Here is a 14,927-nt window from a genome sequence, read left to right as displayed (position 1 = left end):
TCTAAAACCATTTGGCTTTTCCCCAAATTTGAATTTTGAAAAGGAATATTGGCTTTTCCCCAAATTTGAATTTTGAAAAGGAATATTGGCTTTTCCCCAAATTTGAATTTTGAAAAGGAATATGCATATCCACGGAAGAAAGATTAAATACAGTTGGGAAGCAACAAGTCGCACTCTATACTTAAAGAGCTAGAGGACTGCCATGCGCCTTAATATACAAAAAATTCATAGGATGGGACATGGCTGCATCATGTCATATGGTCTGCTTCATGCCACTTTGCCATCAGCTTCAAAGTCCAATCCTGAAATCCTCATTTGCCCAATGTTGACTGCATTTTTAATAATATCCGTTATATAAAATTGTAAAACAACAAGCATAACGTAGCACAACATCTAATGGAGAGAAGAGTACCGAATCAACAAATGCAGGAACTGTGTGCCAACAAAATGATATTCACGTACTTTGGCATGATCTTGGAAATCAATGTGCTAAGACGAGTTAAACATTGAAAATAATGTATTTTATTTTAGGATGCAGAGACAAAGAGAATGACTAGTTGAAGACTTGAAGTGAAAGCCCAGATAGCAAAGAGCTAAAAATGTTCATGCACGTGATTTTTCTTCACAAAATGATGGATGGACACTTACCAACAGCATCTAGCCCGGATAATTTGGGCATGAACTTCCTTATATGCTCTTCTGCAGCTTCATCAGATTTCAATGTCTCACATGCAAATGAAACAGATATCTTTTTCTGCCCTTGCTTCTGTTCTGCCATTGCTACTACATCCACTTCCCAGCTACAAGACACGAGACAGAACATAAGATGGGAAATTTTGCTAGTTCGAAGGCCAAAATAAAAGCCTGCAATCACAATTGCTAGGAGGCACAGGATAAATTTGCCGCGCACATAACCACCAAGTGTACCAACATTCTCAGAGTGAAAGTTTAGCTCCATCTCCTTCAAAACTCGTTCTGAAGACTGCATCTTTTCTGAGTTGTCTTTTTTTAGTTAGTTAACAAGAGTCCATTCATGGAAAACAGTTACAAAATATATACACTAATTATTGAACATATCTGGAAGGAATTGCTACAGCTGCTATTGAACATAAGAAGTACCAAAGGGAACAGTTTGGGAACTGGCGATAAATTTAGAAATGCTTACCCATGAGCATGTTCAATGTTCTGGAAGCGAGCAGCATCATGGCCTCTGCACTCAACTATAACGTCTTGTTCTTTCCCATTCTGCGGCATATTCACAGAAGCAACCCATCAAGAAAAAAAGAAAATCGAACCATGTACACAAAAGTGGAAAGAAAACCATGAAAGTGGCAACCGAAAAAGATAAGGTAGAGCTCCATACAGTGTAGTCAATAATTGTAAGCTTGATCAGGCGATAATCCTCACCCCTACTGCATTCCCTTTCACAGGATAACTCTATTCACAAATGAAAAGCATTAGGAACTCTCTTTTTCCAAAGAAACAGCACGAACTACATTCTATAATCAGTGAGAATTGCCACATAAGTTCTGAGAGAAGTTGAATGCTTAAATGGATAATAAACCTATCAATAGCTAACAGCCATTGACCACTTTCAGCGTTTATCTTTACCAAGTGGCACTTGCAAATGCCTATAAGTAGTTCTAGTCAGTGGCTGTTAGATATTTAGGTCTGTTCCTTTGCTAAAACAAATGCCTATAAGTAGTTCTTCTAGTAGGGCCTTCAATATTTCTTTTCCATTGAACTATCTGGTCCCTAAATCATTACCAAAACTAAAAACATGATAAAAAAAAGAGAGATTAGATTCCCTAAAATCAATATATTATAATTAGAGCAACTACACAGTCCACAGCATAATTTCTAACTAATACACACAATATGCCCTCCCTCAGCAAAACCCTCTAGAAATAACATCACCTTCTCAAAACCTAAGTATCATAGAATTCGTCTAGCAGACGAGTCATAATCCTCAATAGAACAAAAGAAGAAAGCCAAGTAATTCTCATCCCCAAGAGCAAAAGCAGGCACAAGAATTAACGCGAGAAGAAAAAATAGTAGAGAAAGAAACAGAGTCAAGTATCAAGTACCAGTGCCATGAAGTCCATAGCAAATGGACTGCGGAAGTTGGACGAAATGGCCAGAGATGGAGCCACATGGTAACAATGCTATGGAAGCTACTCCTTCCTTCACCTCCTCCGCTTTCTCTCCATTTGATTCAACTTCCTCTCTTCCTTCTCCTTCCTCTGTCATGGAACGCATTTTTATGTCAAATGAATCAATTAAGAGCCACAACTAAATCAAATAGAGAAAACAAAAGAGAACGAACTTGCCCATTATTAACAAATTCTCACAATCTATTGCAATTGAATTCACTCTTGCTTGAACTCCTCGCCAACGACAAAACCCTTCAATTTCTTCAGGTTAAACAGAGTCCAAAATCGAACGTGTCGTTTTAACAGTTAACCCAAAACCAAAACGACGTCGTGCCAGTTCAAGAGATAATATGCTTTGCCTGTGACGTTTAAAGTTTAAAAAATCTTCTTCGCTAAGTTCGACTGTATGTTCCATCTTGCCTCCTCCAAAGTTCCAATCTTTTCTACAGGTATAATGGCTCAATTTCAAATTCTCTCTCCCTTATAGTATTTTCTTTACAACCTTTCATAGTTCTCTACGGTTTAGTTGCTCTGGACAGAATGTTTTTCGAGTCTGAGCCTCTATTTTGAATTCTTCGAAGCGTGGTTTAGTTTTATGAAGAAGAAAGACGTTTATTTAATCAAGTTCTGGTTAATTTCCATCTCAAGACTGTGAATTATAGGGAATATCTGAATCTATATGTCATGTCATTTGTTCATAACTCTACTTTGGTTCCAGTTATGAGAGAAGTACTGGGGAATTCAATTTCAGGTAATTTTAAACCGAATGGGTTCGCTTACCAAGATAGCTTGTATGTCTCTAGTACTTGTGGAGATAGAGCTTGTCGTAGAAGTTACAATTGCGGTTTATGTGCTATTTCGTCTATGAAAATGAATAGAAGTATTATGAGAATTTGCGAACATAATTTGGCATCCGTGTCCGTGAAAGGATATTCATGGCTTCGATGTGTAAATATGAAAATACCCAAATTGAGTTCTATCTACAGTTCCTCTGAGATGGTAAATCTGGTAGCTGTTTCAAATTCTGTTGCTGGTAATACATCTGTGTTGGTGTCTGAGGAAAGTGAAGAGAGTGATTGCATTAGAAAAGGAAATGATGAAATTGATTATTCTGATAATTTTATGCCTCCTTGGGGAAATTTGATAGACCAAGATACAGATAAAGGTACTGAAGCTGAAAGTACTCTCCAGCCTGCAGTGCTTTCGACGAATGAAGACACAATTAATGAAACTAGAATACATCTTTTAGATGAAAGGGATGAAGAGGAGTTATCAAGGAGGATTTTGATGCTCAGCAGATCCAGCAAGGTTAGAAGTGCACTAGAGCTGTTTCGGTCCATGGAGTACTCAGGTATTCAACCTAATGCCCATGCTTGTAACTCTCTAATCTCTTGCCTGTTGCGAAAGAAACTGCTCGACCACGCAATGAGTGTGTTTCAGTTCATGATGAGAAATAAGATCTCAACGGGACATACATATACCTTAGTACTAAAAGCAGTTGCGGATATTCAAGGTTGTGATTCTTCCCTTGATATGTTTGTCAAATTAGGGGGCTTTTCAAGAGAAAATAATGATTTTGATGTTATTGTTTACAACACAATGATATCAGTTTGTGGAAGAATCAACAATTGGGTTGAAACGGAGAGAATATGGAGAGTTATGAAAGAAAAAGATCATCATGGAACAGAAGTTACTTATTCGCTGTTAATTAGCATTTTCGTGCGTTGTTGCCAGAATGAGCTAGCACTTGATGCTTACAGGGAGATGGATCAAAACGGAATCAAATTAAGAGGTGATACATTACAGGCTGTAATTGGAGCATGTACGAAGGAGGGGAAATGGGAGCTCGCTCTAAACATTTTCCAACATATGTTAAATCGTGGCCTGAAGCCAAATCGGATTGCTTGCAATGCATTGATAAATTCACTTGGAAAATCTGGAGAAGTAAAATTGGCATTTAAGGTCTTTGAAATAGCTAAATCCTTGGGGCATATGCCTGATACATACACATGGAATGCATTGCTTAATGGGTTATACAGGGCAAATCAATATGCAGATGCTATTCAGCTGTTTGAGAACATAAGAAGAGAACAAAGTTCTCAAATCAATGAGCATTTGTACAATACTGCTTTAATGTCATGCCAGAAGCTTGGTTTATGGGATAAAGCAGTTCAACTGTTGTGGCAGTTGGAAGCCTCTGAACTGACGGTTTCCACCACATCTTACAACCTTGTTATTGGTGCTTGTGAGGTTGCGAGAAAGCCGAAAGTTGCTTTACAAGTATACGAGCACATGGCTGAGCAGCAGTGTGCTCCAGACACATTTACCTATTTGTCAATAATAAGAAGTTGCATTTGGGCCTCTCTTTGGGATGAAGTTGAGGAAATTCTAGTGGTAAGTTCATTTTATGGAATTACAATTTCTATATTACATTTCTTCAAAATAAACAAAGGTTCGCTACAAACTAGTAACATGCTAGGATTAATTTTGCTTATACCATCCTCATTTCATGTACTTTGCTTTTCATCAGCTCAATTCACGTTTTCTGAACTATGTACTTGATATTAGCCTCTCTTAGTTATGAAATATAGGTTGAAGAAAACCGTTTGTTCAGAAATTTCTGCTAACAAAGTACTTGCCTATTGATATGTCAAAATGCCTTTCTAGATAGGATACATATACAATTTTGTTCATTTTTCCACCTCTTATGTGTTCATATTTGCCAGTCTTGCATTATAGAGTACCGATTCCATCTTAATTCCCGATAGTTTTGATGATCAACTGAAAGATGGAGCAAATGTACTTCCTAAGGTTATCTAATGGACCCCTAATCAAGTCGAAGCCTGTCCTACCCGGATGATCGGGCTCTCGAACCTCATTTATCAAATTAATATGTAGTTCATGTAAACAAAGACTTTTTGATTGTGCTCAATCATCTATTCCTCTTAGAATTCTGTAACGAATTATGCCTTCCAAACGTTAAACTTGGATTTATTTTTTTTATACTTGCAGCAAGTAAAACCAGATGTTTCTCTTTACAATGCTGTGATTCATGGAATGTGCTTAAATGGTAAGGTTGAATCTGCTAAGAAGCTGTACATGAAAATGAGGAGGAGGGGTCTCAAACCTGATGGCAAGACACGGGCATTGATGCTTCAGAACCTAAGAAAGTTTCCAGTCAAACGAAGAAGGTACTATACTCGACCTAGACGATAGATGTTTATCAGACTTCTTCCATGTTACTGCCACTTGTATCAGAGGAGTGAAAACCACAGCATAAATGAAAGTTGAGAGTGTTTTAGTTTGTGAATAGAGCTGATCACTCAATTTATTTGCCCAATCATACAGTAATACAGCAAACTAACCAATTGTATAAACCTTGTATATTGTCAAACAATTATGATTCTTCCTTATGATGATGGCTTATGGATGATATAACTAAAGTCCTTGTGTTGATAATATTGAAAGAATTTTATATCATGGAATGCATAAAACCTCTTTCATTTGTGGATTCAAATTTTTGTTTTTCCATAGCTATTGGTTTTTAATTGCTCAATTTAATTTTTCTGAACAGGGCGAGATTATATAATGCAATTGATTTGTAATCAAACATAAACTAATCAATTATATGTTATTTGATTCCCCGGAGCATCTCCAACCATTGTCCCTATAATTCTCTTCCCTATCCCTAATTCTCAATTTCTTCTTCCTCAATCCCTATTTATTAATATCATACTACATTTTACATACATTTTCATTATTATTAACCTTATCAATTTAGACTAAAAATAATTCTAAAAATATTATATATAAATAAAAAGAAACTTATATATTAAAATGTGAAATATACTGAGAATATAATAATTACTAATTTTATTTATTTATTAATATTAAGAAACACTTACACATTAAACCGAAATAGAATTAGAAACAAACATATAATAATGCGTACACATTAACGGAAATAAAAATATAAACCAACATAAAAATAATCGTTCACAAAGTTAAGCCAATTTTTACCTAATTAGGGGAATTAGAATGTTCCTTCTAAAGATGTTCTATTAGTGCATTACGAAGTTCGAAATATGCTTTTTGATCTTTGATCTTTGATTTGTCGATGACGCTGGAGGAATTCACTGAACTGCGTATTATAATTTGGTCTCATTTGAACGTTTGAAGTTGATTCGTCTATCAATACATCGATAGGTGACTCTGAATCACGTTCGTCCTCAATTACCATATTATGCAGGATAATGCAAGTTCGCATCACATCTTGAAGCACATTTTTCTTCCAAAATCGCACTAGGTTACGAATAATATCAAACCTTGAATGCAATACATCGAATGCACGCTCCACATCTTTTCGACAAGATTCTTGTTTCTTTGCAAAATGTATCTATATGTGGATCTCGAATTGTTTAAACCAAAGTTGACCATTTGGGATAAATTCCATCAGTTAAATAATACCCCCATATGGTATTCTTTGTGTTGAATAGTGTAATGCACTAGAGGAGCAATACCATTAGCTAGATCAGAACAGGTGAGAGGACTCCAACACGTTTATGTCATTATTCGTCCACCGAAGTATGCATGTCATATCCATAAATCATAATCAGCAACTGCTTCCAGAATAATTGTTGGTGATCCAGAACGTCCACTATATTGCTCATGCCAAGCTATAGGACAATTCTTCCAATATCGTTGGCATTAGGAGATCTAAGATACAGCTCTTCCACAACATAACGATAAAATTTCTTAAAGCTTTCAATTGCCGTTGACTTGACAATTTTACAGTATTCATCGGCAGCATGCTGGAATACCATATGCCAAGATTCTTATTATAATTCTGGAGCCTTGTGCATTATTAAGAGTGTGATAGTGGGTTACACTGTAGCTATTACAATTCTGGAGCTTTGTGCATTATTAAAAGTGTAATAATGGGTTACACTGTAGCTATTACAATTCTGGAGCTTTGTGCGTTATTAAAAGTGTGATAATGGGTTACATTGTAGCTGACGGAGATATTATTACAATTCTGGAACCTTGTGTAATGTGCCAGAGATATTATTACAATTCTGAAACCTTGTGCATTATTAAGAGTGTGATAATGGGTTACATTGTAGCATACCAAAGATTAATGTTATTTTTAATTATCCAATGGATTGTATTAGATTTTAATTATGTGTATTATTTTAATTAATGATAATTTATGTGTTATCTAATTTTAGTAATTCTATTCTATTTATTAATTTTCGATATTTAAATTTTACATGATTTAAAATTAATATACATTATTTATAAATAGACCCAAACATAAAATAACTATACATATAAATAAACACTAAAATTAAAATATCCAACTATTAAATAATACTATATATAAATAAACACCTAAAATAAAATATAACTAAACCTATTTTTAAAACATATATTAAATAAAAAGTATTAAAATAATGGTTTCCATTAAATGGGAACCATTTTTCTTCCCCTTTTTATGGAAGAATCGGTGTATTCCCCATAAGAAGGAAAGGGAACCCCTCCTCGTTTTCTTCCTTTCTCTACTGTTTTTGTAGATTTTTATTCTTTCCTCTCAACTTGTGAATTATCCTTATTTTCAATATTTATAACATTGGTTTAATCATAATCTAGGAGAAATTACTAGTGCCACTTGATCGACAATGTCCGTGGCAATATGCATCAAGTAAATAGCCTGCTTCAATGAAAGGCTTTATTAATGATACCTCCAACATATTTCAGTGGAAAAATGCCTAAACAGAGAATGTTTATATAATTGGAGCTTTGCATTTTTTGCAAGTTAAAGCATTATACAAGATGCAAAGTTCATTCTGTATCAGCACTGATATTTCCATACTGTATATGAGTATATTTTCGAGAAATCAAAAGAAAAGAAAAAGATCTAGAAAGTCTGGGAAACAGTTTGGTTTTCTGCAGCTTTAGTGTCTGCATCAACTTCAAGCCTCTTAAAGACAAGCTTCTGCTGGGGAAGCTGCCCATTTGAAAAAGCTGTAACTTCTGTGTCTACTAAAATGATATCCTCATCCTTAAACTCTCCTCTTAAGATACCTTTAGCAAGTTCATTCTCAACATGTTGCTGAATCACCCTCTTAACTGGTCTTGCTCCATAGTTGGGATCATACCCGAGATTTCCTAATAGCTCCACGGCAGCTTCAGTCACCTGTATCTTCATCTTCCGGTCAGCAACTCTTTGTTGCACACGTGCCAACTGCCATACACAGCTCAACAAGGTTAGTATCTAAACAATTAAGAAAACCTCGCAAATTCGGTTGATCATTAGAAGTCCGAAAGCTTTGATAGTAGTTTTACTCAAATAAACTTCAAAGGACGAGTAATTTTACCTGTAATCTGACAATCCTGTTTATTTGAGCGCGATCCAGAGGCTGGAAAACTATGTATTCATCAACCCTGTTCATGAACTCCGGTCTAAATATTGATCTTGCAGCTTCCATCACCCTCCGCTTGATAGAATCATAAGCCACCTCCTTTGGCATGTCATCATCGGTGTCCAGGATATATTGCGAACCCACATTGGAAGTCATAATAATGACTGTGTTAGTAAAACTAACAGTGCGACCTTGTGAATCAGTCACTCGTCCATCATCTAAGATCTGAAGGAAGACGTTAAACACATCACCATGGGCCTTTTCTATCTCATCGAAAAGAATAACTGCGTATGGCCTCCTACGAACTATCTCTGTCAACTGTCCCCCCTCCTCATACCCTACATAACCGGGTGGTGCACCAATCAACCTTGAAACTGCATGCTTTTCCATGTATTCACTCATGTCGATCCTTACAAGGGCTTCTTCGGTGTTGAACATGTAGGAAGCTAATGCTTTGGCCAATTCGGTTTTTCCAACACCAGTTGGACCCATGAACATGAAACTAGCTATTGGACGTCGAGGATCCGAGAGACCAGCACGAGATCTCTGAATTGCCTCAGCAACTGCTGTTACAGCAGGATCCTGGCCCACCACACGTTTATGCAACTCTTCCTCCAGATGTAGCAGCTTCTCTCTTTCTGATTGCTTGAGTTTGGAAAGAGGGATACCAGTCCATTTACTGACAATTTCTGCGATATCATCTCCTGTGACTTCTTCCCTCAGCATGGACTTTCCAGATTTCATATACTCATCCAACTCTTTTTCAGCAGCTTCAAGTTGGCGTTGCAAAGAGTTCAGGCTACCATACTTCAATTCAGCAGCACGATTAAGATCATACTCCCGCTCAGCCTGCTGAATCTCAAGGTTTACCCTGTCAATCTGCATTAAAAAAGACGAAAGTTAAATCCAGTATGCTTTTTATTCCATATCCATTCCACTACTATAGATTTTTTAGGCCTATTTTCACCAGTAGCTATTTCCTCTCAGCTTCCTGTCATTTTGTCGACTTCAGTGACTTCTTGTAGACCGAGTAAGCTCATTTTGAAGAACAAAATTCCAAAAAAGAACAAACAAGAAGTAACAATAACTAATTGTTAACAACAACAATAGTAATACCTCTTCCTTAATTGACTGAATGCGTGTCATGACAGTCTTCTCGTGCTCCCATTGCTCTGTCAGTTCAGCTTGTTTAGTCTTTAAGAGAGATAACTCAGCGTCAAGACGGTTCAACCTATCTTTTGAAGCTCTATCTGTATCATTTTTAAGAGAGAGCTTCTCCATCTCCAGTTTCAATACGGAACGGTCAATTTCATCAAGGGCTGTAGGTTTTGAAGTGATTTCCATCTTCAGCTTTGCAGCTGCTTCATCAACTAGATCAATAGCTGCAATTTGAAATCCAATGAGCAATTCATTAAATTTAGGAGGTTCTTAGAATGATAACTTACCTACGTCACAGTCTCACGCTATTAATGCACAATATACAACTGAAAACTAATATTTTCATATTAAACCTGATAAACTTTAAAAGGAGTTCATTCACCATGCAGACTAATGAATGTAATTTACGAAAATTGATTAATATCTCTAGGTGATAGCAGTTGATCTCCTTCCAATCCAAAGCTCACTAGTATCATAATTTGAATTAAGATTTGATGCAGAGGACGGTCCAGCACTAGCAAAATATCAAGATGACACTAAAACATTTGTCGTCTTATCATTCGCTTACTGGCGAGCTTGCATTATATCAATTTACATTTATTTATCTGTAAAACAATTTCTTGCATTATATCAATTTACATTTATTTATCTGTAAAACAATTTCTTGGAACAAAAGAGCTATTTTCAGAATATGACTTGAATGTCTATATGCATCAGGCTTACCTTTGTCAGGTAAAAATCTTCCACTTATGTAACGGTCAGAAAGAATTGCTGCTTCCACGAGTGCACTGTCGGAAATACTCACACCATGATGCAGCTCATATCTTTCTCGCAGTCCCCGGAGTATGGAAACTGTATCTTCTACAGTTGGTTGATCAACGTAAACTTGTTGGAAACGACGCTCCAAGGCAGGATCCTTCTCAATATATTTTCGGTATTCATCCAATGTTGTTGCACCAATACAACGTAACTCTCCCCGCCCAAGCATAGGCTTCAAGAGATTGCCCGCATCCATTGCACCATTTGTGGCACCTGAAAACGTCATAAGAGATCAATCATACATATCCATATTATGACAACCAATTTTATTTTCACAAGACCACATTGTCATGTAGCTAACATGCTACCTTCTATCTATTTTGACATGCATCTGAAAGTATTGAAAATTTCCATTAATAAATACTCCTCTTCTTAAGAAACTGAATACAGAGAACTCATAAGAATTTCAATTGAAAAGTGAGAATTTTTCATAATTGATATGCACAATACCTGCCCCTACAACCGTGTGAATCTCATCAATGAAAAGGATAATATGACCATCTGAGTCAGTAACTTCCTTAAGTACAGCCTTCAGTCTATCTTCAAATTCTCCTCGATATTTTGCCCCAGCAATAAGTGCACCCATGTCAAGGGATATAAGCTAAAAACAGAAGTTGACCACATAAGCACCAGCTTTAGTAGACAGCAGCCACTACAGCTTTAAACAATAACATATGCATAGAACCTCCACAAAGAGATAAAGAGAAACTAGATGGTCCCTCCCATGCAAACTCAGAAAGAACATACCTTCCTGTTCATCAGAGCTTGAGGTACATCCCCTTGCACGATCCTCTGGGCAAGCCTGTCCAAAGTTATGGTTACAGTGAGAAGAAGTAAGCTACCAAGAGAGGAATACTAAGTAGCTTGGACTCAACTATTCTCTTTGGAAATTCCTAGTGAATCTAAAACTTCAAACAAAGATCACGCTAAGCACATAATCAGAACTTGGCACATGATTAGGATTTCTGTCTCATCATTTTCCTTGTATGGTACTCTCCATGAGTGTCTATGCCAGTGTAAGCATGTCATTGAAACTAGAAAGATGAAAAGAAAGATAAAACAGATGCCGACTATGGCCAAAACACTAACAAAATAAGACATCAGCAAGTCAGAACAGGAGGTCCCTTTATTTGCCAAAAGCCTGGCAAAGCTCGGTTTTTCAATCCTAATGACAATGCCCTCTATAAAAATGCAAAACCAGTGCTTACCCTTCAGAAATTGCAGTTTTCCCAACACCTGGTTCACCAATCAGCACAGGATTGTTCTTTGTTCTCCTAGAAAGAATCTGGATACATCTACGAATCTCATCATCCCTCCCAATAACAGGGTCAAGCTTTCCTGCTCTTGCCATTGCTGTCAAATCTTTTCCATATTTCTCCAATGCTTCATACTTCCCTTCAGGATCTGCAAGGTCTAATAATGTGAGACTTGTTTTTCACAAAAGGCTTCCAACACCTTGGAAGCATCAAAATCAATAAGTAAAAAAACTAAGGGACAGAAATCAACTAGTATATAAAAATCGCAAATGAGTGAAACCAAATGCAATGTAAAAAAAAAAACATGTAAATGCTTCCTTGTTTGCAGTATCATAATGGTGGATGGTGGATGGTTGATAATTAAAAACTTTGACTAATAGCAACAAGCAGTGCAACTGCACGAGGATAATTTTAAGTTTTTACCAAACATGCATATACAAAATCTTAAAAGAGAAAAGGTTCCACCTTGATCTATAACTGATTGGCGTCCCCTTATTGATTCTACTGCAGATTTCAGAGTTGGCAGAGATATCTGAAAATCCTTAAACAACTGCTTCCCAAATCGTGTGTCTTGAGCATATCCTAGAACCAAATGCTCGACAGAAACAAATGAATCATTGTATTCTTTCTTATATTCCCTGGCTCGCTGGATCAAAGCCTCCAAATCACGTCCTAACATTGAACCAGCGGATTCCCCAAGAACCTAGTACAGTTGGAAAGCAAAACAATAAGTAGACTGCAACAAATTTCAGGATATGCAATGTCCAAAACTTGCAAAATTATTAACCCCCAAATGTTTTGGAATGTCTTCCACATTTCAGCTAACCAGATGACAGATACTAAAGATGAAATGAGCTCTCACTACTGAATTTATGCTTGAGATTTCAATGACGACTCATCAAACTATGGCGCAAAAAAAAAGAGCTACAAGTCAACTGCTATTCCAAATTCTTTTTTATTAACATAATCTACCTATGAAAGGAGTATTAACAAGAAAGTATTGATATTCAGAGTCTAAGCGTTAAATTCAACCAATGTGTGCACCAATTTCCCGAAGTAAACAAGTCATTTGCTGCTATGATTGCAAAGTTTCACTCAACTAAATTCATACACTGAAATGTTAAACAAACACACAGCTTAGATTAATCACACAGACAAAAGCAGGCTATATCAGAAATTACCTTAGGTTGCCTTTGGATGAACTTATCAGTAGCCTCTAAAAGACGGGTATTATCAACCCCAACTTTTAAAAAGATCCTACGAGCAAGACCATTCTTCTGCTCCAATAATGATTTCATCAAATGCTCAGTCTCCACTATCTGGTGCTTATTATCTTTAGCCACATCCGGAGAAGATACGATCCCTTGCCATGCCATTTCCGTGAATTCTTGTTGTGTAATCTGTTTCAAGCATCACAACCCAAAAAAAGAAACAATTGAACTTAACTATTAACTAAGAAACAGAAATGATGAGCCAGTATAGAACAATTTCATCAATCCCCAAATCAAAACACCAAAAAACCAATCAAATACTAAAATCCAGTTATGAACTATCACTTACCCTTCCACTAGAAGTTGAATCGCCAACACATCTAACAAGGAATGACCTTCGACTTCTTGAAATCCTGTGATAACCAGCGGCGGACTTCCTGAACTGAAGCGACTTAACAGTAGAATGTTTCAGAGGGAAACTTAAGAAGTGAGTAGAAAACAATGCGTTCCTGTTGTTCTGAAGTGGAGGAGATGGGCAGAGAGTAAGACCACCAGCAAAGGACGCCGGAGTAGTCGCTGCCATAATGGAAGCAGGTGGTGCAGAAGTGAATAAGGTTGGTTTCACAGGTTAAAGGTGAAAACTTTGCGTGGGAATGAGGAAATTGAATAGATGGGAAATCGATTTTATAAAATAAAAGATAAAAAGAAGGAAGGAAGGAAGGAGGAGGAGAACTGAAAAAGAGAGCTAAGGCTGTGGAGTGTTCTCGAATGTTGTTAAGATTTGGAGAGAGACGACGGCGAGTGAAGTACGTTCTTTGATCCACGTGGATTTAACACTCCTGGCCAACAGGAGACTGTGGACTGGGGACCAAATTGAAAACTCCATCTCAATTTGTTCTTCTTCTCGAAACTGCTCGAAATTAGTGGAGTGACTTGTAATTATGTTATATTTAAAGGTGGAAATATCCAACATAAAATTATAAAATTGAGGGTAATTGTACAAAAAAAAAAAAAATTAATTGAATCCATAGAGGTGGCAAATATACACACGATCCGATTACACGATACATAATTTTAGTGTTTGAGTTTAGTTTAGTAGGTAATGTGTTATTTTTTGATTGACATGTAAATTTTTGGGTTGGGTTACAATTGACATCCTAACCCGAAAATGATACGAATATTTAAAATTATTATTGTATTCTCTCGTATTTTTATGTCATTTTATTAATAAATATAATAAAATTATAATTATTAGTTACAAATATGATTCGAACCTCCTAAATTGTTATAAACACATTACATGGCCTCTTAACGTGATATTAGCCGATTTTTCGATGGTTAGTGCTAACATACTAATATAAAAATGGCATTGAGTATTTAAAAAAGTACAATATCTTATTGTATTTTTGATATATTTTTTTGTGATTTAATAATAGAATCGGGAGATTAATATTTATAAATTCGGTGAAATATTTTGAATTTTTTTTACAACTCGTACAATAGGCAGTATATTTTTAAATTTTTTTAAAAAAAATTCACGTCTAATCATAGGTTTATGATATGTTACTAATGAGTGATAAAATGATTCACATGTGAATGGTAGATGACAAGATTCATGACCGAGAAAACAGTTTGATAAATTATTTCTCAAATTGACCCAACTTAACAACATTAGGGGTAAAATTATTCTTGGCTGCCAACGTTAGAAGTAAAATTGCATCATTTTAGACATTATGAGTAAAATTGCTCCATATTATAAACGTTAAAGGTATTTTTGCACCTCATCCCAAAAAAAAAATATGTAAACTGTTTTAGTAAAATCCCCAATTAATAACTTTCTTTTTTATCAGCAATATTCACATGGACCTTAATGACCAAATGAATTTGGTCATTCACCATTAGATCTAG

General features: G+C 36.1%; 3 protein-coding genes across 6 annotated transcripts; 1 reads left to right on the top strand and 2 right to left on the bottom strand.

Moving 5' to 3' along the window:
* Positions 1–107: 107 nt before the first annotated feature.
* LOC136208683 (uncharacterized) lies at positions 108–2,411 on the bottom strand. Of its 4 annotated transcripts, none has more exons than XM_065999797.1 (7): positions 2,331–2,411; positions 2,088–2,243; positions 1,364–1,437; positions 1,166–1,245; positions 649–800; positions 413–473; positions 108–329 (listed from the first exon to the last, which is right to left on the bottom strand). In XM_065999797.1, the coding sequence occupies exons 1-7, from the start codon at positions 2,332–2,334 to the stop codon at positions 290–292; spliced, it is 567 nt and encodes a 188-aa protein (XP_065855869.1). In that variant the 5' UTR covers positions 2,335–2,411; the 3' UTR covers positions 108–289. The 4 variants fall into 4 exon arrangements, with proteins under 4 accessions (XP_065855869.1, XP_065855884.1, XP_065855875.1 ...); XM_065999812.1 differs by having other exon boundaries at positions 413–432; XM_065999803.1 differs by lacking the exon at positions 413–473.
* LOC136208654 (pentatricopeptide repeat-containing protein At3g29290) lies at positions 2,400–5,631 on the top strand. Its single transcript, XM_065999748.1, has 2 exons — positions 2,400–4,547; positions 5,166–5,631. Exons 1-2 carry the CDS (start codon positions 2,838–2,840, stop codon positions 5,367–5,369), a joined length of 1,914 nt encoding a protein of 637 aa, XP_065855820.1. The 5' UTR covers positions 2,400–2,837; the 3' UTR covers positions 5,370–5,631.
* A 2,228-nt stretch (positions 5,632–7,859) lies between these two features.
* On the bottom strand, positions 7,860–13,822 carry LOC136208648 (chaperone protein ClpB3, chloroplastic). Its single transcript, XM_065999736.1, has 10 exons — positions 13,369–13,822; positions 12,990–13,208; positions 12,274–12,511; positions 11,761–11,956; positions 11,300–11,354; positions 11,003–11,153; positions 10,457–10,765; positions 9,692–9,957; positions 8,531–9,454; positions 7,860–8,397 (listed from the first exon to the last, which is right to left on the bottom strand). The coding sequence occupies exons 1-10, from the start codon at positions 13,600–13,602 to the stop codon at positions 8,071–8,073; spliced, it is 2,919 nt and encodes a 972-aa protein (XP_065855808.1). The 5' UTR covers positions 13,603–13,822; the 3' UTR covers positions 7,860–8,070.
* Positions 13,823–14,927: the final 1,105 nt, after the last annotated feature.

Source organism: Euphorbia lathyris, chromosome 1, assembly GCF_963576675.1.
Source record: "Euphorbia lathyris chromosome 1, ddEupLath1.1, whole genome shotgun sequence".
In the NCBI taxonomy this organism is placed as follows: domain Eukaryota; kingdom Viridiplantae; phylum Streptophyta; class Magnoliopsida; order Malpighiales; family Euphorbiaceae; genus Euphorbia; species Euphorbia lathyris.
Note: the sequence above shows the minus strand (reverse complement) of the source record. Positions and strands in the feature narration are given on the sequence as shown.